The sequence below is a fragment of the Phoenix dactylifera genome, chromosome 6 (assembly GCF_051530095.1).
Source record: "Phoenix dactylifera cultivar Ajwa chromosome 6, Ajwa_hap1_PhDact_Kaust_v1.1, whole genome shotgun sequence".
In the NCBI taxonomy this organism is placed as follows: domain Eukaryota; kingdom Viridiplantae; phylum Streptophyta; class Magnoliopsida; order Arecales; family Arecaceae; genus Phoenix; species Phoenix dactylifera.
Window position 1 is genome coordinate 28,470,966 of NC_143195.1, and position 25,289 is coordinate 28,496,254.

Below are 25,289 nucleotides of genomic sequence, written 5' to 3' on the forward strand. Positions count from 1 at the left end.
ATTCTATATTAACTTGATCCGGATCAATTATCTTTCCGACTTTGGGCCAAATCCCGGTCACGTTTCCAGCCCGTGACAGGGCAAACCAATAGTGTCACACTTAGAGCCTGTGACGGGCAAACATTGTCACACTTAGAGCCTGTGACGGGCAAACCCATAATAACGAGACGGCCCAAAGTCAATGTTCATTTAATCAATTTCACATCCACACATCCATTCCAAACCGACCGGTATTAGTGAAGGCGCAACTCTATTTCCTTAAACCCCACCAAAGACAGCGCCACGAGTCGACTCCGACCAAGGCCTCGCCCAACCCCGGACTCTGACCTGGCCTCGCCATAGGTTCAGGGACCCTCGGTATGACCCACCTACTAACCAGGCCATCGCCGTTGGCAGGCGGCAGGACATGCTGACAGTGACCCTCCCTGTGCTGCTCAGGGACCCCGCGGGTATGGCCCGCACAGCGGCCGAGTATGTCCAACATTCCCCCCCCAACGCGATGCCTGGGTTTCGAACTCGAGACCTCTGGCTCTGATACCAATTGTCAGGATCAAGCGCTACCGTTACACCAAAACCGACCGGTGTTAGTCCATACCACCACATCCATAAATTCAATTATGCAGGTATAAGTTATACACATACAAGCATCCATCACACTACCAACCACAAGCCAACACGATCAAAATATAATTAAATATAAAACTATTTTGCTTTGTCTGGATCATAGCATATCAAACATATATAGTGCAAAAATATGTATATCATGTAGGATTGGCGTACAAGGATTCTTACAGAAATTGTAGACTGACTCAACACGGTCCGAATCACAACCTACGCGTTGGGGTGCTGAGTCCCCCGATCAAAACCTTCTGGCTCCGCCGACTCTTCCTCTACAACATCAATTGCAAATCACAAACTAAATCATTTAATATTTAAATATTCTAAACCATAATTCATATCTATTATGGGGTCCATCACCAGGTCTCCAAACATCTCAATCCCTCCAAATCTAGGGCAGTCGGAGTGGCCCGACTCCCACCCTTGTACCACCGGCCTATGTCGTCGCCGGCCGTGGCCGCTGCCACGCCGGCGATGATGGCCGGTCCCGGTGAAGAAACCAAAAGAAAGGGATGATCCCTCTCTTTTCAGGGTTGGGAATACATCTCCCTTCCTCAAATCTTTTTGATTCAAGGGCAACAATCGCCACCTGCCCAACCCTCAGCCACCACTGGTCGGACCGTCGCCGGCCGCTACTGTTGCTGTCACCGGCGATGGTGGCCGACCAAGAGAGGAAGAGAAGAAAAGTTCTTCTCCTTCTTCTTCTTCTTCTTCCCCCAAAACCGACACTGTCCCCTCCCCCTTCCTCCATTTCTTCCACGGAAAGGCCACCGTGATGGTGGCTCGGCTTCCCCCCCCACCCGACGGCAGCCACGGTGGCCCACGCCGCCGCCGCCGTCGTCGTCGCCGGTGGCCATCCGACGAGGGGAAGAGGAGGAGAGGATGGGATCCCGAGGAAGAGGACCTCGGATCCACCCTCCCTCATCACATACCCATCCTAGAAAACCTTCTCCGACCTTCATATGAACCCGACCAGCCCCACCGCCATGCATCTCGGCCATCCCGGCGGCCGGCGGCGGCCAAAAACTGGAAAGAAGAGGCCGAAACAGGGGTACCCTGTTTCGGCTCTTCTCCGACGATTCACCGGCCAAAAAAACTCCTCCAACGCCACCCAAAAAGAAGCATAAGAAAGGGAGCCCCACTTACCTCGGTCTGACGGCGTGCTCCGGCAACCTTTCCGGCGAGAAATCGGAGGAAGAAATCCGTGAGCAAACACGCACGGGTCCAAGATCTCTTCACCGATTTGTGGGGATCTTCTTGAAGGGAAGTGGCCTTCCTCCGCGGCCGGCCGGCTCTTGGTCGCCTCTCCCCGACGCTCACATCCCTCCGGCGAACCCTCTCCAACGCCGCCGCCTCTCTCCCGTGCCCCTCTCTGTCACGATCGTGCCCTAGGCACGATCGTTTTTTTAAGGGGGATGGGCCCGGTCTTTTCGGGCCAGCCCATCCGCCCTCTTTTTTTTTTTTTTTGGGGGGGGGGGGGTATTACATAACCGCCCAGTTATTATTATTACTAGAGGTTAATACTTACAAAGTATATTACAAGGAGATTAAGAAGTTCCCTACTGTCTTCTCCAGGAGCCGAGGTTTACTCATGGCCTCGACAATAGGGTCGAGGGAAGGAAGTAGTTAGCACTTGAGCTTGGTGCTGAAGATTTACAGTAGTTAGCATCCTAAGAAGCTATTGCATAGGCATCTGATATCTTGCCGATCGAGTGGCATATGTCCAGCTACAAAGAAGGAAGAGGCATTGTTGCATGACTTTCTTCGATGAAGTAGCTTCGATTATTTCTTTTTTTCCAAAGAGCCCAGCACATCGTGGACAGAAGACACTCCCAAGCCAGCTTCACTTCATTCTTTTCAATGGCCTTCCTTGTGAGGACTCATGTGGGTGTGTATTTAGTCCCATACCGGTTATCTGCCGAGGATATTTTGGGTACTTATATAGGACTAAGGAACCCAAATATTACTTTTCGACTAGCCATTTTGAGCGAAATCCTGGATTGTTATAAAATAGTATCAGAGCGGACTCGACCCATAGCCTATGTGGACTAAGAGGCACTGCAACACGGGTTAATGGAGGCTGACCACGGGCCTATCATGGTGCATGTGATCAGATTTGAATAGATTTTAACCCTTAGCCTGACAAAGACGTCAGGGCTTAAATGGAAAAAGTATGTGAGGACTCATACAGGCGTGTGTTTAGTCCCACATCGGTTATTTACCGAGAATATTTTGGGTACTTACACAGGACTAAGGATCTTAAATAATACCTTCCGGCTAGCCATTTTGGGCGAGGTCTTGGGTTGCTATATTTCTCAAACTAGTCCAAAGCTCCTTAATGGTACAAGCTAAAGGTTGGGTGAGATCCTCGGTTGTTACATTTCTCCAACTAGTCCAAAGCTCCTTAATGGTACAAGTTAAAATTTGGAGAAATAAGATTCTCGAACACCTTTACCAGCTGGATGTTGAAAATTCACACTTAATAAAGAGATGGTTTACCGCCTCTTCTTTTCCAGGTAGCTAAAAAGCTGGGGCCATTCCAATTTTGCTTCTTCATACTCTCACCTGTCAAAATCCTGTTGTTGAATGCAAGCCAAATAAAAACTTCAACCTTTCTGGAAGGGGCAGTTTCCAATTGCAAGTTGACGAATTTTTAACTCGATACGCATCCAACCCGACCCCGACTCGACCCGATTGCTACCCTAGTTCTTCCATCCCACTAGATGAGAGGGGCGTCATAAAGAGAGACCTGCCATCTCCTGCTCTAAAAAAGTCTCAAACTGAGATGGCCGAGTTGAAGATGAGGATGAAGTGTTGGGAAGAGGTATTTTAATGGTTCTTCTCGAACCTGTGCATCATGGCAAAATGCAATGTGACTCCTATCTCCAAGAATGAACCGTATACTGGGGATGAATAAGGACCTTACATGCTCCATGTCCTTCCAAACTGAGGATGCTTGTCTGCGATTTCTTGGCGATTGATTAAAAACCTCCACCACCATTTCACCAGCAAGCATTGATTAAAAAGGCTTAGGTTTATCACGCCTAATCCTCCACGTTGCTTCAACCTATAGACATCAGACCATTTTGCAAGGAAAAAAAAACTCTTGGGCAAGTGCTGCTTCCTCTCCAAAGGAAGTTCGTCCTTGATCTATAAATTCTGGAAACTGTTTCATCTGATAGTACTGCAGATCCAATAAATATATATAGCACGACATTAACAACTACCAACCTCCCTCCAATAGATAACAGCTTATCTTTTCACCCCGATAGCTTGTTTTCAATCTTTTCTTCTAAGAATTTCCAATCAAAAGGGCGTTTTTTTGGGTTTCAGAGTAGGAGGCTGAGATATCTTACTAGGAATTGATAACGAAAACAGCCAAGTATCATGCTAATTATTTGCTCTGGGATTCAGAGAGTCTATGTGATAGGCAGCCACGCAGAACTATAAGAGTGCCAAAGCCAAACATCAAGTATAGTGGGTGAAGACCAGGCGTGAGAACCGGACATGCAGGACGTGAAATCCGTGCATGCAAGGGAGAAAGACCCGGAGCCACCTTCAGCAACGGATAGATGCTGATTTACCGCGTCAACCAATTGTTGGAGAGAGTGTAGTCATTCTGTTATTATTTTGTTGCATGTTTACTTATGTTTACGTTAATTCTGTTATGCACGTAGGCTTTATTCTCGGCTGGATAGCCGAATAGTTCGTTAAGTTTAATTGTATAAATAAGCTCCGAAGGTCAATAAAAGTTTATAGAGAAATTTATCCAACAACTTATCTTGTGGTTTGTTCTCACCCAAAGCAGAACAGCTACCCTTTTTTGCGATTGCTAGCTAGCTTTGACTGGGACCTTACCACTATGAGCTCTTTTCAAAATTGATTTTTTGTCACAATAGGCCCTCATCCAAAAAGACTAACTGAAAGGTATTATTTGAATTTTTTGATTCTGTATAAATATCCAAGATCTACCCAATGAATAACTAAAATAAAACTAAACATATGCCCGCAGAGGTCCTCACATCTTTTGTCCAATGTGGAGTTTAAAGGAGTACAAGAGGAGTTTTTTTTTCTAGTGATTCAGCTGGCTGTGCTTATGCGAGAATAGTTGAGCAGCAAGTGGACAAAAAAAAAAAAAAGAGAGCAAGAGGAACTTGAAGTTTGAGGCCCACTTTTGTTCTGCATTGCACAATATGATGGTCTTATCTACATATTGTAATGAGAGAATGTTTTCTGTCGTATTTGCCGAGCTAATACCGAAACAAGATTACTGCCTGCAGCCAATGTTAGCAACCTGTTAAGAATATCACTCACCAATGAACCGTGATAATGAACCTCCTTGTTTGAGACCCTTCTTGGCAGTGAACCAATTGGTTAGTTCACCACTAATCAGCAAAGCTAATTTACTTGAGTACAGAATTCCATGGACCGAAGGATACCATTTGTGACCAGATCCTCGAGCTTTTAGAAGCGCAATGCAAAATCTCCAATCTATTCTGTCAAAATCTTTTTTAAAATCAATCTTGAGGAAGGGGCCTTTCAGACCAATTAGTTTTCATATAATAGGAAATGATTTTCTTTGCAGGGATGAAACTATCCACAATCTGTCTTCCTTTGATGAACACGATCTAAGATTCAGAGACTAGTTCATCCACGAATTTTGCCAGTCTAGTACGTTTCCTCTTCTTTTCTCTCTCTTTCTTCTATGGATTCTAATGACATTAGAAATTGCCCAAGTTGTACTATGCTCATCTATTCTATAGTCAAAGTAGGAGCCTATCCTTAGCAACGTGCCACGGTTGTCATCTTTGTGTTTGTGTGTGTCTGAATGTCTGAGTGGGACCTTTCCTCGTGAATTGCCTTCTTCGAGGCACCCCTCTTTGCTTTCTGGCATATTCTACTGAGCTACCCTTTCCACTCTGGAACTGGCTTGAAGAAATACCTAAACTCACTTCGCTACCTCTCTTCTGATCTAAGTCCAGAAGCAAGACTGAATTTTGGCTTTCCTTGATCAACAGGCCGTCAATCCTTTCTTCGACCTCAAGAGATTGAACAAAGAATTACTTAGGATTTTAGAGAAAATCTTCATGATTCCATTGATTAAACATGTCAGCCTGTAGTATTTGCTCCCTGGCTTTGTTTTTTGGAATAAGTGTAATATGGGAATAGTTCAACCTAGCTATGTTTGTAGAGTTGTAGATTCCATCAAATAATTCCAGGAGATCTTCCTTCATCACATGTCAGTGTTGCCGATAAAAAGAGCCCGGGAAATTTTCTCGGGTTCTTGATCTCTTCTTCCAAAAAAAGTTTATCCAATTCATTCAAGTCGATGGATTCTCCAACCTCATATTATGATCGTGACAACAATAGTTAGCTAAATATCCAAGGGAGCCGCCACTTCCATTCCAAATCTATCAATTGTCAGCGGGAATGTGTATGCCCTGTGAACATAATCTATGAGTAATCGACAAGCGACAGGCAGCAACTAATCAAATTTAAGCACTACAGTTAAATACTAGCCCAAGAGGGCATTTATGTCCTTGTTCAGATGACATGGCAGCTGTGAGGCCTAATAGTCCCACATCGGAAAGACTCGTTCCAGAGCCTGGGCATATGAGGCGGGTGACTCCAAATCCTGCAGACGCGTTTTGGGTGGAAAACAAAACCGGGGAGGGGTGAAGGACGCTTGCGTGAAGCCCCAGAACCGGACAATATCTGGCAGGGGAGCCCCCGTGTTCCCCCCTCATGTGGCCCCCACGTGGGCACTAGGTGCCTCACGTGCCTCGCAGAGGCGGGGGCGTGACAATTTGGTATCAGAGCCGATGACGGCTCTTGTCCGATGGTGGGAAGGGTGTGAGGCCCAATAGTCCCACATCGGAAAGACTCGTTCCAGAGCCTGGGCATATGAGGCGGGTGACTCCAAATCCTGCAGACGCGTTTTGGGTGGAAAACAAAACCGGGGAGGGGTGAAGGACGCTTGCGTGAAGCCCCAGAACCGGACAATATCTGGCAGGGGAGCCCCGTGTTCCCCCCTCATGTGGCCCCCACGTGGGCACTAGATGCCTCACGTGCCTCGCAGAGGCGGGGACGTGACATTTGGTATCAGAGCCGAGGACGGCTCTTGTCCGATGGTGGGAAGGGTGTGAGGCCCAATAGTCCCACATCGGAAAGACTCGTTCCAGAGCCTGGGCATATGAGGCGGGTGTCTCCAAATCCTGCAGACGCGTTTTGGGTGGAAAACAAAACCGGGGAGGGGTGAAGGACGCTTGCGTGAAGCCCCAGAACCGGACAATATCTAGCAGGGGAGCCCCGTGTTCCCCCCTCATGTGGCCCCCACGTGGGCACTAGATGCCTCACGTGCCTCGCAGAGGCGGGGACGTGACATTTGGTATCAGAGCCGAGGACGACTCTTGTCCGATGGTGGGAAGGGTGTGAGGCCCAATAGTCCCACATCGGAAAGACTCGTTCCAGAGCCTGGGCATATGAGGCGGGTGTCTCCAAATCCTGTAGACGCGTTTTGGGTGGAAAACAAAACCGGGGAGGGGTGAAGGACGCTTGCGTGAAGCCCCAGAACCGGACAATATCTGGCAGGGGAGCCCCGTGTTCCCCCCTCATGTGGCCCCCACGTGGGCACTAGGTGCCTCACGTGCCTCGCAGAGGCGGGGGCGTGACAGCAGCTATCCAGGACTGAACCACTCTGCAATGCAACATAATGCTCCTAAGCGCTGCATCCATCCTCTGTTAAAGCTATATTACCATGTTTTTCTACTCAAATTTGCTGAATATTATTTATACCTTATCTCAACAATCTAGCTGGTGACCAGAAGTAAGTATCATATAGAGCTGGTCTTTTGAGTTGCAAAGAACCTGCCATGAAATTACCAATTGGGACCATAAGCTTTGAAGAAGAGGAATCATAACAGAAACTTGGTGGACAGACTTGCTGCTGCTAGAAGCAGTAATTGTGCGATGACTTGCCTTTTAGAAACTTGGTGGACAGACTTGCTGCTGCTAGAAGCCGGCACGAGCTGGGTTTTGGCCATTTTTGCGTGCACGCGTAGGTCCTAACACAATAATCGACAAATCCATCTCCACGGACACGTCATGACTTTTACCCGCATAGTTTTCTTTCATATAGGAATTACCTGCAAACTGAGAAAGTTATGAGACCTCCAGTTGTTCCACTAGTCTTTTGGCATTGCACATAAATATATAAGCAAACGCCACGCATCCTTGAGCACATCATCCACTTCTTTTGGAGGACCCTTTAGTTAGACCCGTCCCCCGGACACGTCGTGGATTTCATCGATATGGTTCTCTTTCATATCGAAACTACTTGCAAACCGAGGCCAAGTAGTTCCACTAGTCTTCCGGCATCGCATCTATATAAGCAAACCCCACACACATCCTTGAGGACATCATCCACTCCTCTCATCGCAGGAGCACCATAGTAGATCATTTTGCCTTTTAGTTGAGACATGGTGAGCTATATACCATCTCTGGTTCTAGTACTACTGCTATCAAGTTTGGGTCTCGGCGCTAGCTTTCGCATCACCTCCCATGCTGAAGCATGCAGACCTAGTGGGTTCCTTAAAGGCAAGGCTGGCAAGTGCAACCCCGAGAACGAATCCGAGTGTTGTAAGGCTGGAGAGAAGTACCCACAGTACCGTTGCTCGCCGCCGGTGACCGAAGCCACCCGTGCAACGATGACCATCAACAGCTTCGAAAAAGGTGGGGATGGGGGTGGACCTTCGGAGTGCGACAATAGTTACCACAGTGATCATGAGAGAGTTGTGGCCCTCTCAACAGGTTGGTACCATCACGGCAGCCGATGCGGCAAAAACATCAGGATCCATGCAAATGGTAAGTCCGTACTGGCTAAAGTTGTTGATGAGTGTGATTCTGTACATGGTTGCGACGCCGAGCACGATTTCCAGCCACCATGTCCTCACAATATAGTGGATGCTTCACCGGCAGTGTGGAAGGCTCTCAGGATCCCTTCGCACGTTGGAGAGCATAAGATTACTTGGTCCGATGCATGATACATTAGCAAAGATCTCGCATTGGAAACCTATGTTGTGCACCTACAATAAATTCCAAAGTCACTCTCTGGCTTTAAATTGTTTGCCCTATGTGATATCAATTATATCAATATGTAATCGCCAGTGGAGATACTATCAACCTTAAGTACCTCCAATATTGTTTTATAATAAATTCCGAGTCACTCTCTTGTTTTGTTTGTTTGTCCTATGTGATATCAATTATATCATTATGTAATCGCCAGTGGAGATACTATCAACCTTAAGTACCTCCAATATTGTTTTATAATAAATTCCGAAGTCACTCTCTTGCTTTGTTTGTTTGTCCTATGTGATATCAATTATATCATTATGTAATCGCTAGGGGAGATACTATCAACCTTAAGTACCGCCATTGTTTTTCCCAAAAAAAAAACAAAACAAAAAAAAAAACAGAAAAATACCAACGATAGAGATGTAACAACCCAGGTCTTCACTCATGATCTCACATTGGAAACCTATGTTTTACACCTATAATAAATTCCAAAGTCCCTCTCTAGCTTTGTTTGCCCTATGTGACATCAATTATAACAATATGTAATCGCCAGTGGAGATACTATCAACCTTAAGTACCTCCATTGTTTTTTCCAAAAGAAAATTAACAGAAAGTGACTAATGATGGGGATGTAACAACCGAAGACTTCACCCATGATCTAACATTGGAAACCTATTTTGTGCAACTATAATAAATTTCAAAGTCACTCTCTGGCTTTGTTTGCCCTATGTGATATCAATTATATCAATATGTAATCGCCAGTGGAGATACCATCAACCTTAAGTACCTCCATTGTCCCCTCCCCCCCCCCCCCCCCCCCCCAAAAAAAAAAAAACAACAGAAAGTGACTAAAGATGGGGATGTAACAACCCAGGCCTGCACCCATGATCTTACATTGGAAACCTATGCTGTGCACCTATAATAAATTCCAAAGTCACTCTCTGGCTTTGTTTGCCCTATGTGATATCAATTATATCAATATGTAATCGCCAGTGGAGATACCATCAACCTTAAGTATCTCCATTGTTTTCCCAAAAAAAAAAAAGGAAGTGACAAATGATGGGGATATAACAATCCAGGACTTTACCTAAAAATACTAGTCGAAAGGTATTTTTTTGGATTTCTTAGTCCTGTATAAGTACCCAAGATCTTCTCGATGAATAACCAGTGTGAAACTAAACACGTGCCAGCAAGGGGATGTCTGGAGACAATTAAGAAATACACATTAGTTGTTATTTCCTTTTACTAGGGCAATCTCGGTATTATGATCATGGCTACAATGGCTAGCTAAATATCCAGAGGAGCCACCACTAACATTCCAATCTATCAATCGCCGGAGGGAATGTGTATGCCCTGCCAATGTAATCCATATGTAATCCACAAGTAGCAAGCAGCAGCTCACCGAATTTAAGCATTATGATTAACTACTAGCCCACGGGGCATCACATGTGGGTGGTGAGATTGGATTGCCACATTGATCAAATCTCCTCCACATCCTCTGAACTCTGGACCATAAACATAAAATCACCTTTCAACTCCAAGGGTGGTGTTAAAAAGACTACTTCATACCAACCGTTTTCTTTCTAGAATCATTGTGTACACTATTAATTCATTTGCAAACATGTAATCAAATTTTTGATCGAAAACATATGCTAGGTAGTTGATTATAGAATTCAAAATAATCAATTAAATGCCCCGAGATCTATTAGAGTTTAGTTGATGAATTTGATTAGCTAATTGGATGAATTCCCCGAACAGGCATTTGATTAATTTGTGTCCTTATGTGCATGCTATTTCGAAATTAGCTTTTCGGTTATGATTAAGGTAATTATTTTATCTGGTATTGTTTATTTAAATATTTTTTATTGTATTATTTATGGTGTAGTGGTTGGAAATTCTTGCTGGGCTGGAAAAACTCATATTCTTCTTTATATTTTTTTTCCAGAGTCATAGGGTGCGTAATCTTGAATGAGTGAGACATCAAGTTCGAGCTGTAGAGTTATTAGTTTATTAGTTAGCTATCTCTATTTTTTTGATACCGGTGAACATCTGAAATTTTGTAATTGAGCAAGTTAGTTATTTAATTATAATGGTTTTATTGGATTAAATTGACTATTAATTGTTGTTTTAAATTTTTGAAATTATATGGATATTATTCATCTTAGGCCTTGCATATTGTGTAGGGCCTGGCCCTAGGGAGTATGCAGCCATGTCACATAGCCGACTTGGATATTGGATTCAGGGCGTGACAATCCTATTGATCGGTCTTCACAAATTAGCATTCTCTTTGGATTATCTATTCATCTTAACTTTCCCTGCTCCCATAAGACTTTTGCAGGCTTTATCGATTTTTTCCCATACGGCATTAGGCAAATATCCTCGAGCAAATTACTGCATTCTTTTAAGCTTCAAAAGAAAAATATAAATATTCTCTCTCTCTCTCACCCTCCCTCTACTGCATCTCTACCTTGAGAAGCCTTCACTAATGGCATATGTGATACATCACCTATGAAAGAATATATAGAAATAAAATGAAGAAAAGCTAGGACTAGACATAGAAATGCTGAATCTTACCTTGCTTTTGATGACATGAAAAAGTAGAACATAGAGAGTCGATTCCCTCGAAATGGTTATCCACAATTGTGCATGTTGTTCTTACACAGAATGTGACAGCATCTGAGGATGCAGTTGTGTATACTTAATGTCTTGGAAATTGGAAAAGCATTTCTTATAGGTGAAAAGACATGAATTGTGACTGCATTTCAGAGCCACAACATTTGTTAGGTATCCTGAGAGAGAAGCCTTGCATCACTCCTAGCTGAGTCATCGATTAAGATATCTGTCTCAGAAAGTATCGAATGAGATATCTGTCTCCAAAAGTGTCGATTGAGATATCTCTGTCTCAGAACGCATCGATTAAGATTTCGGTCTCAAAATATCTCTGTGAAGGAAAACTTGAGAATAATATTAGTCACCTGAGGTACCAACTTCGTAACAGATGCTTTAAAATGAAGCTTTTAGCAATCCCAGAAGGATCTCTACGAAGTATACTTCCTTCCATGCAAACCTCAACAAGTTTCCAGATTATGGATCATTAGTGACGCGCTCTATTGAAACATAATTAATTCCCCTAACTGGTACATTTCTTCGAAGATGAATTTGTACCTCGGATTCAAAACAGAGAAAGTTGAGAAGCAGAAAACAAAGGATTCTATTGCCTCTAATATGCAGATGCAAAAGCCCGAATGGATGGACTAATTGTTGTTAAGAAAGAAAGAACTACTTTGGTTATGATAACTGCTAATGGCCTTAAATTTGCTAAGATCTGGCAAAGCTTTAGTCTCATTTCCAGAAAGAGACGCCTGGGGTGAATCTGATCACACAATGACACCAAAACTACCGAACTTTCAACGTCAGCATTCACAATGAAGAGCATCTAAAGCCCATAAAGAGACAGAGCATTCCAAACATATGTAGTGGGCATCAAATGACGCAGGTGTGAGTATGTTTGCTCGCACGGGCACAAGCATGTGTGCATTCACAAAGTGGGGGGCCGGGCTGGGGTTGGAGATATGGAGGTTGCGGTGGCCAGGCCATGTGTCCGGGGCCCCGAGATGCATGTGGCCATGCACTCTGGGCTGTGCAACCAGGACTACTCAGAAGGATCCCAGGGGATCCACATAGATAGAAAGGACAGCCTTCCAATGATCAAAAGAAGGGTAAATGGTGCAGCAAAGTTGGATGATACCATTGGCCAGAACTAGTGCTAATTTCAGGGTCTGCAATGATTGAAAGAATAGCACTTTAGGATTCTTTTACAAGCATTAGAAATCAGAAAATGCGTAGAGCTTGAGAATATGGCCATGGTTCCTTTGCTCTTCAACCCACTTTCCCTCCTGGTTTAATGAGGCTCAAAACTTTACAGCAGTATACTCAAAGTAATCTGATGCGCTTCTTAGGAGCTAATGATTTGGTGGGCCTTCGGCATGTGGCTGGGTGTTTCTGGTTCTAGTGGGAGTTCTTTAATTTTCAAGGAATAATTCATACAGATTGCAGTAGCTTTTAGTGCATTGTCATTGCATTCACTTTACATTAAATCGTATGAAATGACCGATACTGTCCTGCTGTGAAACAGAGTTTACTCCTCGAGTCCTGCAAGACTTTGCTGTGGAATTTAACCAGCCTTTTCAGATGTACATGGTGAAGGGGAAAGCAATCCCAGATTCGAAGAACAGGAACAAAGCACAGAAGCCCATTTGTTTTGTCCAGTATGTTGGTTAGTGGGAGGGAGAATAGAAGAGATGGATCGCAGAGAAGCTCAGAAAAATACCAGCCAGATAAAAAGAAATGTACTCTTTCCACTGAAGTAAAAGATTTGAAATTGTTGTACAAAGTTCTCAAAAGGGAATAAAGCCTCATCATCTTCAACGGTTCTCTGTACAAGAGGCCCAATCTTTGTCCAAAACTCTGGCTCCATTGAGAGAGGGCTCTGCACTTACTTTACTCTATTTTACACTACTCTACGGTCAGTTTCACCAGAAGAGGAAAAGAAGAAAGGAAGGAAATTAACAGGAAATGAACAGCAGAAGGGGATGTCATTAGATCTGTGAGATGCATCTCCTATGGCAAGCAGTGTGCCTCTTTGCTGGCTCTGTTTCCTCTTTCCAGACCCTGCCAATGTCCTTTGCTATCCTCACAGCATCTGAGGAGGCACCAGAGAGCCCTCTCCTTGTGAACCCAACAGCATAGAGCCCTGAGTTCCCTTTCCACCCATTTGGGAATGGCACTTTCGGGTATCCATCTTTAGAGAAGAAGTCAGTTCCCTGAAAAATTAAACCCAAAAAATAAGTGACTCCCCATGCTTTTCAAACATATACATGGAATTAGTAAAGCACACTAATAACTTCTCTCCAAAGCACCCTCAAAACTTCCAATTTAGTCCAATACCTCAACTGTCACTAACTATTTCCTATGGGTGGGATAAAACCAAGACCACCAAACCGTGCCAAACTTATTCAGGAACAGTGTCTGATCATCTCTAGTATTATTTTATCTCAATATCATGGAGAACCATGTGAGAAGTCCCATAACTGCAGTTCTAAGTCAAATCCCACCTCTTCTTAAGAAAACATTGTATAAAATTTTGAGAGAGGCATCTAACTTCTTTTAACTGTCAGCAACATGGGGAAGAACAAGCTTAGCTTTTATAAAAGAAATTCTACAATCCTATGGATTTGAAAAATAATGATGGAAAAAGCCAAAACAGAGCTACCCTCCCTCATAGAACTAAAGACTAAGAAGAAAAAGAAGGGAAAAGGCTTAAAACCTGAAGCCATTGAGGAACGTTGCTTCGGTACCCAGTAGCCAAGATAACTGAATCAACATCAAGGATCTGGCCATCGACGAGCTCAACTTTTCCCGGCATAAACCTCTTGATCCCAGGAACCACCTTTATATCACCGGACTTTATCTTGCCCAGGGCGCCGATATCCAAAACAGGGGTCCTCCCTCGTGTGTTCTTAAGCTCCAGAGGACCAATGGAAGGCCTCTTCAAACCATACTTCTTTACGTTACCAAGAACCAGCCGTGCTAGTACCAGTAGAATCCTGTCCACCAGCCAGAGTGGCAGCCACTTCCGCAGGAAAACAGCCAGCTCGAACGTCGATTTCCCGAGAGCCTCTCTTGGCAGTACATGAACCTGTTAAATAAATCAGAGATCCATCAGAAGAACTGGAGATTTTTGTACTAGAAAAAATTGTCTGAAACTGTTATTCTTTCAGCAGTAATCGCTCACCGAATCGCGAACAACCATTGATGGGAAGGCATTGTGGTCGCAGAGGTCGAGACAGACCTCCATGCCGGAGTTGCCGCATCCGACCACCAATACCCGCTTGCCCTGGTAGGCCCTGCCGGATTTGTAGTCACAGACATGCGTGACATCGCCGCCAAACTGCCCCAGTCCCTCCAGCTCAGGGACTACTCGTTCGGCATTCTCGCCGGTGGCCACCACCAGCCACCGGCCAATGTACTCCACCTCGGCACCAGACCCGGCAGTCCTTACACGCCATAATCCGCACGTCTCGTCGTACCTCGCGGACTGAACTGACTGGTTGAACCTTGGGTTGATGTCGAAGTGCTTAGCGTATGACTCCAAGTAGTCTATGAACTGCTTCTTGGACGGGTACTCAGGGTAGTCCTCCGGGAAGGGGAGCTTCGGAAGCTGGCAGAATTGTTTGGGGAGGTGGAGTTTCAGGCGGTCGTAAGTACGCTTTTGCCAGAGGGAGGCAATGCAGTCGGAGCGCTCGAGGATCACGAAGGGAACGCCTTGCTCCTTCAGGCATGCACCCACTGCTAGGCCGGACGGGCCAGCTCCGACGATGATCGGGCCATTCACCCACACACACCGTCGAGAGAAGAAATCGAACTGATAAGCCATGTTCAAATGGATGCGTGATTCTGGAGGGATTGGTTGATAATGAGGTGGAGTTTGTGACCAGAGGAGATGAAAGGTTAGTAGTATTGTTGCCAATGGAGTTGGTCTGAGGAGATAGGAGTGAAGATGGGAAGGAGTTGAGAGGACGGCAGTAGGCAATGAAATCTTTGTTGAAGTTGGAAAGGACGAGAGGATGGGGGGTGTTTAAATAGGTGGAGATGGCCATGGGAGCTTCAAAGGAGCGAAGTTGGTGCTCTCAAGGTCCTTGTCAAATGATGAGCCCGGCCGCCTCCTTCCTTTGTTTAATGTTTAATTTAATGTATGCTTTAGATAATATCCAAGACAAGGCTTTCGAGGTATTCTACCGAAAGTTTTGAAGATCACAAGATCTGAGGGGTGTTTTAGATTTATTATTTTTTTGCGCCTGTAGATACCGTTCCTAACAAAAAAAATTTTTTTATCACAGCCTCGGAAGAGTGGCCTATCAAATGGTTTATCACAAGCAAGCATGCTCTCATTCAATCTATGATTCACTCAAATATATTCTTTTTTTTTCTTTTAGGAAGCAATTGGGAGTGCAAGTAGTCGAGAAAGGAAGAAGGCAGACAAAAAAAATAAGAGAGTTAGAAGAGGAAAGAAAATGGATATAAAGACCTTGTTTGATTTACTGAAAGATGACAGAGAAAAGTATGGCCAATAAGAAGATGGGGAAATTTCTCATATTTGGTTAGAATTTCTAAAAGAGTGAGATGAAAAAAGTAATTTTCTCACGGAAACAAGATTCTTACATTTATTGGAAAATAGAACATGAAAAAATACCATTCTTACTGGCCAGAAATTAGGATATATTTTTTTATCTAAAAGTACACTTAAGTTTTTAGATACAATAAGGTAAGATTTTTTCTTTATTAAGAGTATAATAGGTATTTTACATAATTTTCTCAAAAAAGTAAATGCTCAACTAAACATAAGCCACTCTAAAATGTGTCATTTTTATATTTTCAACCAAATATAAAAAAATTGTTCTTTCATATATCATATATCCAGGCATTGGCTTTCTAGGAAAAATATTTTAGTGAGAGAATTTTTTTTCCGCAAATCAAACGAGTCCAAAGTAGATATGGTCATCCAAATTTTATAATCCAGTGGCTCTTTTCACTCTAATTAGTTTCTTGACCAAAACAACCAATGATCTTAACTTGCTCTTCATCTCACAATGCAACTCTCTAGTACCGGATCAAGAATTTCTGAAAATTCTATTATTCCTCTCCAACCAGATATGCCAACTAGCCGCAGCAGCAACAGGCATATTCCAGCCTTTTGGACCTTGTCTTCTTTATCCTCTTTTGTCTCCAATATCCGCAGAGATCCAAAATTTTGGTCATCATCGAATTTTGAGCAAATGCTAGATCTGTTTCAATATTAAGCATCAGTAGCTCTTTTATCAATCACTTTCAGATAATGATCAGAGTTTAAATTTCATTTTGCCAGAATATTACGGCTGATCAGTATGATTGGTTTGGAGGCTATGACCCACTTTTTGTTCCATTCGGGTTACTATTTAGAGCCCCTTCGGACCTCTCAATTCTTTTGCAAAGGACCAATTTTTCTCCTCCAATTTCTCCTCCAAGGGCCACAAGTTCTAGCGCCACTTGCTGTCATAACTAGTTTGTTGATGTCTCAAAGACGTCGTCATGTAGTATTGAGATCTTAACTATTATGGGTGAGATGGTTTTCCCTCCCTTTCGCCTCAAAAAAATGAGATCTTCACTAATAAGAGTTCTCTCCACTTCTAATATATCTCTGAACAGGTTTTTTAGGCACTGTATCTTATGCATCTAATAGGACTAACATGTTTCGCTTCTCTCTTGCTTCTGACCAGAGCTCTGATTAGTATCAAATGCAATGTAATGTAAAAGATGGCAGCATACTTCTGTTATACTAAATAGCTTGGATCATAACTAGTTAGTTAAAACAAATGAAATAGGTTAATCTAAAACCATTAAAAGATCAAAGAGAAAGCTATTTTTGTTAATTTTTTGTCACAATTCTTATTACTGAAAAATTTCAGGCCTTCTTTGCTATTTTTTTGAATGTCGCATGAAAAAGTTTTTCATAACAGCAGTATTACTTTGTACAGTATTACTTTGTTTCCCAGAGAGACTAATCCAAGCTGTCCTACGGTTACTTGTATGTCCTTGCAGAAGACTGCAGAAGTAATAAGGGACTGTATGTCTTTACAGAGGACTTTAGGAGTACCATGCACTTCATTACAGATTTAATTATAGATGAAACATTAGAAATGCAGGGAAGCTTTGGCCGTATCACATTTTTCACAAAACTGATGCAGGTATAAGAAGAAACTGCTATTCGTCTTGAGTTTCCTCCGTTCTCATCTCATAATTGAAGTGCATATTAGGTTAGACTGGGCCAAGATAAATCTTGTATGTCCCAATCAATCAGCCACTCTTTGCCTTGGCTATCATGTAGGAATCTGGAGATATCATCACTCCATTTCTAGCCCTTTTCCTTAGTTAAATGGCAATTTCTAGTTAGTGATATTCGTATAAGAGCCTGGTGGCTTCGGCTAGAAGTGAAATCATGCCTTTTTCCACCTGCAACCCAGAGAATCTATGATGAGTTGATGAAAAACAAAACAATATAACAAGAAGTCCCTGCTACTAAAATCACAATGTTTTAATTGGTTCTGACTTTAGTGTAAATGGAAGACATGGACTTTTGTGTGGAAAATCCTTGTTTAGACAAATTATCTACATTAAGATGTGGTAGAAAGATGAAAGCCATTTGGAACTTGCTCAACACTAGTGTTTGGATTACATGTTGGTAACTGTAGGCGCCACAATTGTCACAATTGGCTAGCATAACAAAAGAAAACAATCAAGGCCCTTCCATTGTCCATAATTGGTTCAAGAATGATGAACAAATCGTAAGTTACCTTGTTTCATCAGAAAATGTACCTTGATACAACTCTACAGAAGACATCATATAATTAGTCACAAATAGGAATTTTAATCATAATCAAGATGCAGATAAAATAACCAACTTATTAAGCGGTTATACTATCACTACATAAAAAAAGAACATTACCGACTCTTATTTGCCGACGCTTATTCCAAGCGTCGGCAAAAAATTTTTCCCGTCAACATTTGCCGACGCTTTTAAAAAGCGTCGGCTAATGACGACGTTTAAAAGCGTCGTCGAAGTTAATATGTAATTAACGACACTTTTAACGACGCTTTTTAGCGTTGTTAAATAACGACGCTTAAAAGCGTCGTTAAAAGCGTCGTCGGAAGCCAAAAAAATCACCTCATTTTAGTCCCACATCGGCGGATCTGAAAAAAAAAACTGTTTATATAGCCAAACCCAACCACTCTGCACGGATGGAACGAAGGTATCGATTGGAGAGGTTGTTTGTATTTCTGAATGGAAGAGGAGAAGATGCAGACCGCAAATGGTATTTTTTTTGCAAATGGAAATTCGCGATGCTTTAAAGCGTCGGGAATTCGCGACGCTTTAATGCGTCGGGAATTCGCGACGCTTTAATGCGTCGGGAATTCGCGACGCTTTAAAGCGTCGGGAAAGAGCGACACTTTTAAAAGCGTCGGAAAATATTTTTTCCACTGTAGCATAGGCGACGCTTTACCGACGCTTTGGAAAGCGTCGGGATGATTTTTACCGACGCTTTTAAGCGTCGCTAATAGCCAAAAAAAGCGTCGCTAATGTTCAAGTTTCTTGTAGTGTATCTAGATGATATCTTTTAATCTGATATTTGTCATACATACAATAATGAAATATCAGATAAAATACAATGACAACTTTAGGTCCCATCATTCATCTAACCATTATTTTAATAAAAAAGATTAAATTAATACCTAGTACTTAATTTAGTTGCCATTTTGCTTTGTATTTATATAATTAGCATGCGATATTTAGTCTCTTGTATATAGTTCGTTCTATTTAATTTATATAGTTGTCAACTCAGTATCTCATCCAAAAAGGTTAACTGGAAGATATTATTTGGATTACTTGATTCTATATAACTATCCAGGATCTTGGGTCCTCCCATACCCTCCATGTTCAAGTTCTGATGTATTCGTCAGACTAAGAGTTTAAATCCATTCAATTCTAATTACAAGCACCACGATCAGCCCGTGATTGGCCTCCATAAATATGTACTGCAGTGTCCTCTAGTCTATATAGAATATGAGCCGAGTCCACTCTGATATCTTTGTTACAATCTAGGACCTCACCCAATCTATTATTTGGATCATTTGATCCTATATAAATATATAGGATCTTCTCGATAAATAACTGATATGGAACTAAACATAAATCTGAGTCCTCACAATAGTTATACAAATTTTGGTCATATTTATACGCATATGAGAGGTTATTATTAAAAGAGCATCCAAATCAAGAATCATGAATAAAATTCAACTTAATTGATATTCTAATATCATGTCAACATTGTCCGACATAACACAAGCTGAGATATGGATTCCATAGCACGGGCGGGTGGTTTGTACTGATAGAATCTGATGCCTCAGCAAAGTTGAAAGCCTTGCAGAGTTGCAACGTTTTTTTAGCTATCATTATATTTCAAGTCCTGTCATGCTCACAAATAATAATCTCACAATCATTGACAAGACTGACGTGACAAAAATAGAGAGCGAAAAGAGAGAAAAAAGAGCATTTTCTCAATTATTATCCTCAGAACGCCGAATGCTTAACTCGAGAAAGGACTTCACCGCCATCTCACGGAAAGAAACGGGCCAACCAAATCCACAGCTGCATAGCGGGTCCCACCTGCCAGGCTGGAACATTTTTCGCCACTTTCCGCCATGTGGACGTGGGGACCGCCGAATCTCTTCCCAGGTTGGAATGGTTGGGACCGAAGTACCGGCCTGGGTCCCACCCATCCCTGGTGTGGGCCCACTGAATCTCTATTGACGACCTTTATTGACAGGTGGCGCCTCCCCACTGCCATAGCCACCCTTGGCTTTTAGCTGCCTTTTTTGTGTTAATGTATGGAGTCCAAAGTGCGTTTGTTAAGACTCATCATTTCCTGTCCTAAGATTCTTCTAATCCAAGTTGCACCTCCCACAAAAAAAAAAAAAAAAAAGCTTACCAAATGGGGTGTTTGATGATAATATCAAATAGTTTTTTATAAATTCTTTAAGGCCTAAAATGAGGGAAGGTTATTTTGTTCGATGTTCAATTTTTTTTTTTCTTTTGCTAAATTATGTATAGGAAACTTGGATTAAAAAAATTGCATTGTTGATGCATGTGGAACTTTTTTATTACTTTACTCATCTCATAAAGTGTTTTTTTTTTCTTTTTTGATGCGAGAGGAGACTGGTATGATTTATGAACAGCGCATAAAGTGTCGATACAAGCTGTTAGTCAAAAGAGCAAATGAAAATTTACATGTCGGTTACTTGGAAATGAAATTTTTTAAGCATTTAATTCACTCTATAGTACATCTTATTGGACCCTTTATATTTTTAAAATGGTTTGTAGTTAAGTCCTAACATTCTCTTCTCCTCGTGCAAAGAGTAGGTTCATGAACTTATAGCTATGCAATCATCGAAAAAGATTAAAGTAGACCTAGTAAGTGGTAAACCATCATTTAGGGTTCCTATGCTTCTTCAAGACGGTGCGAGATTTCAGAGGTGAGAAGAGGGAATTATATCGAGTTGGAAGTTCCAGGGAATGATCGTGAAACGCCACTCGTCAATTTCTTTGAGAGTTAGAGCCCTTGGTGGGGTAGCATGTGCATGAAACCTTGGTTTCCTAAGAGTCTCTTATTTTCATGTTAAAAGAAGAGAGAGGATAGGAACTTGGAACTTCTAAGCTCTTATTCTACGGGCCTTGAAATGAGTACAACCTTCTTTCCACCCTCCGAGCTAGGCCATTCTTTATAACCAAAGCCTCCTAGTGCAATACATACATACATATATATATATATATATATATATATATATATATATATGCACAAAGTTGATATCATGATATTGGGACCATCGTTCCATGCATGATTAGATAGAGGTGTGTGAACTAGGGGAGTCAAATGGATGGAGGATGAACACCATGGCCACGTATCAAAACGTGTCTTAACCCTCTTTTTCAAATGTTGAATCCCATGTTTCTCGAGGGCACTTCCTATGGGTAAAGGCGGCTTCGCTAGTTGGCAAGACTTCCTTCTGCACTCCAGCTTTTAACTTAAACTAAGATGGTGCAAGAGGAGGGTTTTGATCACGCGTGAAAAGGCTATGAAAAGTCGAAATCATGGGATGATGAGCTGCCGACCAGTTTAGATATGCTTCTTTCTTTTCTGAAATGAGTTTAGAGAAGCATCTTAGTGGCTTCCTGGGGACTTCTTTGAGATCTCCGCGGCTAACCTATCGGTATGCTTTGGAAAAGATGGTTCAAAAGGAGGAATGAGTGGGATTATTTGTTAAGCATTTCTTGGGGGGGCTCAATCTCAAAAGAAGGGCTTCTCACAATCTTTGTAGGCCTGGATTATATTTCCTTAAACCGGATTCCTTCCTTTCTCTGTAAAAATCTACGTACGGAGGGGATTCTTTATTATATTCATGAATGGTGAGGCACATATAGAGTATAGTTCTGGATTCTAGTTGATGATTAATTAGAGGGGTCCCCCTATATTTCTAAGAGAGGAAGATAGTGTTTTTTTTTTTTTTTTTTTCAGTGAGTCTTCTATGTTTCAGTGTGTGTATACTCAATTTGTTGCTTCCACACGAAGTTTGATGGCGCCTTTCGAGTACAAATATTTAACTGCTTGTCATAATTGAGACAGCATCAGAAAGTGACAAAAATGTTTAATAACTAGCACCAATAACGTGGTAGGAACCTTATTCACACCCGTTCAACGAAGACTGCTTGGATGCCAGGCACTAGTAGGGGGGTTAAGGTTGTCTTTCGCGTGAAAGAATGATTGTCTTTGACGCTGTTGATCCTTGAATCGCATCCAACATGAATCTCAAAATATTTTAAACCTTTTCATTCATCCATCTACACAAATTTTGAAGTGACCATTGCATGATCCAATAATAAATTCATACGAAGAAAAATAAATCCTACTTTCATGCGAAAGATATAACCGCTGTCTCCACTAGAGATGTAAAGATGCGGGCACATCTTCAAAATCCTAAGGCAATATGATAAATAATGATAAATATATATCGAAAGGAAAAGTAGGATCCAAACAAAAATTCATATAGTAATATTGGATTTGAGCTTAATACCTTGATTGTATGCCCACCCTATATGTAATGACATTTTGGTTATTTTATGATTCCAATTACTTATGGTTGCAGTGCTAGGGTTAGCTATTTGTTTTACAGCTTTGCTCATCATATTCTTCAATTTTCCTCATCTTTCTTTGGTATCTGGCAGACATTAACTAACTCCTAAAATGTCTAAATACCTACCAACTCCAACGTTCTAGTATATATTCTACAACTACGATCCTCTGTGGTGCACGGGCTACACTGCAAAGTACTACAACTCTTGGCGGCCACCATCAAAAGATGGACGTCCATCAAATAAAATGGTCCATGCGCACGTACCATGTCATACATAGCATGTACTATTTGATTGCGGCCATCAAGAGCCGCACAACACTCTATAGTGCATCTCATGCATTATAGAGGATCCATGCTCTGTATTCTAACATTTCAACCACAACATGGATCCATGCTCTATATTCTAACATTTCAACCACAACATCCATGCACCTTATTATCACTACGAAAGATAACCACCATTATATTCTCTGCTAGCTTGGTCATCCTGTTCTCTTGGAGCCTTGTTCTTTTGAGAAATACAGTGCAGATATCACCACCTGCGAGATTCAAATCCTGGACCTCTCCTAAGTGCAACCAGACTGGTTGGACACCCATCAAGGCCTTTAATTACATAATTAACTTTGGTACTTTCATTCAAAAGCAACAAGATTTCGTTTTTATGGCAAGTGGTTTCTCAACCTTACAATGTCCCACTTGTTGAATTAGTAGCAGCTTAAAACACTGTCCCTGTCATTTATACGGTTGAAGCCCTTCAAGCTGCTAGGATCCAGATGGAAAGGGACTCACTAATGATGATCCAGTGAGCCACCTAATGTTTAACAGCTACCACTCATCTCTTTAGAATATTTGGACCACTTTGCTAGACTTGTACTAGTTCTAGGCTATCAGTGTCTCTTGGGAGTTGGGAGGGTAACCAAGTCACAGATGCACTTGCGAACATAGGCAAGGACATTACTTGTAGCTTCATTTGTTTGATATGAGTCTCCCACCAACCACTAAGTCTCTTTTGTCTGTTGATCAGGAGCTTTGTATCTTCTAAATGTTGTCGAGCTTCTCTTTAGCTAGCTCGCTGATGATTAATAAGAACAAATGGGAAACAATTGGACTTTCTCATTACAAGAAAATGGAGTCCTAGTGATGAGTTTTATAGAGGTTAAATGATATTTGTATCTAAAAACAGTTTGTGTGTATAGCGATAAAAAAAATTACCTCTAAGAATTATGAATAATTATAGCGGCAAAAAATGGTCCCTATAATGGCAGTTTTTATATGGCTACAACCTTTTCTGAGTCAAAATATGAATATTGTTCGCTAAATTGGAGCTATAATAGCTATAAAGGCATTTTTTGCCACCAGTACATCACTATAAATATTTAAAGCGATTTTATAACTTTTGCTTAGTTCAATTTAGAAACTCTTGTTATTCTACCCACCTTAATCTACCAACCCTTGTAAGAAATTCACCATAGGCTTAATTTAGGAATTAAGTACATCTATGAAGCATCTAAGTTATTATTCATCAGAAAAAAGCTTTGGCTTTCAAGTGAAGACCCAACCTTACCTTGCAAGACCCAAGCTTTGATCCAAAATAAAGGAAAGATCATGTGGAGCTACTTCGTCAAGTCGTACAGAGATGCAGAACATACAAGCTGAAGATGAATTGCACCTTCAGAGTTACATCAATAAAATTTCTTAGTTATTTGGTGAATCGATAAGGCAACTAATGCATGATTAGCTTGATGGGCTGACTTAACTTGGTTTCATTCTTGGTTGCCAGAGTGATTTGAATCCCCCAATCCATACTCAAGTTCCACAATGCCGAAATCTGAAGTTGTGAATGCATCTTGGTTAACGTGGCATGAATTGCTGACATTATGGATGAAGGCATGCATCACCTCTTGTTCTTCTTCACAATTCTTGGCATGTGGGTTTAAAATATCTAACAGAAATCCAAACATATTTGGAGCTAAAACCAACTACGTCGACCAACTTCCAAACTAGAAGTTTTTTTTTTTAGTGCATCAAATGGTTTCATAGCCACTTTAATTAAACATCAGGAGGTTAGCAATATGCTCTGGTGCCAAACTAGAATCAATTAGTTGGTCACATGGCACGTAAGAATACTGAGAATCAAGTCATTTGGTGGCACATTGCCTTGAGAAATACAAAAATCCCAACCTTCTTGCCATTGACTGATCCCTAAACCCACACACCCCTTCCCCTATATGTTATAGAAAATACAAGTATATGAATGTGGTTGATCTCATCACTCACTCCATGGCTTCATTCCCTCCCACTTTGACCACCTCCCAATGGCCAGGTTCTCCTCATTTGGTCGGTTTATAACTGTTTGACTACCATGTGGCATAATACATCTTATGCTTATGCTTATGCTTTCTTTCTTTCTTTTATCAAACTAAGCTAATTTCTTGGAGTAAGAGATAGTTTATCTCAGTCAGTTTTAACAGAGGGGAAGGAGGGGCATGTGGTGGTTGTTTTTCAGGGGCTCTGTGCATAGAGGGGCTATCATTTTATCCAGAAAACCCTTTTCCGAGGTGCATCACATGGTAAGCAAAGTATTAATATGAGTTTTTTCTTATTGACCCGGAGAAAGGAGAGCATATATAAAGTAGGTGCATCTATTTCTGTGTATTATTATTCATTTATTTATTAACTTACTCCCACTTGTGAAGCATTCCCCACCATCCCCAGACACATGACACATGTTAGGGCACTGATTCTCCTAGATTCAAATGGATATGATGCCATTAATTAGGACTCCAAGATTTGGGTTCATGCTTTGCTTCCCTACT

The 25,289-nt window shown here is 41.8% G+C and overlaps 2 protein-coding genes across 2 annotated transcripts; one reads left to right on the top strand and one right to left on the bottom strand.

Annotated features, from left to right (window-relative positions):
• Window positions 1-8,096: 8,096 nt before the first annotated feature.
• On the top strand, window positions 8,097-8,944 carry LOC120106719 (kiwellin-1-like). The gene has a single exon (XM_039119757.3). The coding sequence runs from the start codon at window positions 8,097-8,099 to the stop codon at window positions 8,658-8,660; it is 564 nt and encodes a 187-aa protein (XP_038975685.3). The 3' UTR covers window positions 8,661-8,944.
• Window positions 8,945-13,056: 4,112 nt separating this feature from the next.
• On the bottom strand, window positions 13,057-15,586 carry LOC103717945 (putative indole-3-pyruvate monooxygenase YUCCA9). The gene is made up of 3 exons (XM_026808797.4): window positions 14,486-15,586; window positions 14,018-14,389; window positions 13,057-13,514 (listed from the first exon to the last, which is right to left on the bottom strand). Exons 1-3 carry the CDS (start codon window positions 15,125-15,127, stop codon window positions 13,290-13,292), a joined length of 1,239 nt encoding a protein of 412 aa, XP_026664598.4. The 5' UTR covers window positions 15,128-15,586; the 3' UTR covers window positions 13,057-13,289.
• Between the last annotated feature and the right edge of the window lie 9,703 nt (window positions 15,587-25,289).

Bases quoted from the DNA above. Each gene is read 5' to 3' on its own strand.
- LOC120106719 (XM_039119757.3), top strand. From the start codon at position 8,097: ATGGTGAGCTATATACCATCTCTGGTTCTAGTACTACTGCTATCAAGT.
- LOC103717945 (XM_026808797.4), bottom strand. From the start codon at position 15,127: ATGGCTTATCAGTTCGATTTCTTCTCTCGACGGTGTGTGTGGGTGAAT. The intron at 14,390-14,485 runs GTGAGCGATTAC...TTTATTTAACAG, and splicing joins CAATGGTTGTTCGCGATTCG to GTTCATGTACTGCCAAGAGA. The intron at 13,515-14,017 runs GTTTTAAGCCTT...TTAATTTTTCAG, and splicing joins ACGTTCCTCAATGGCTTCAG to GGAACTGACTTCTTCTCTAA.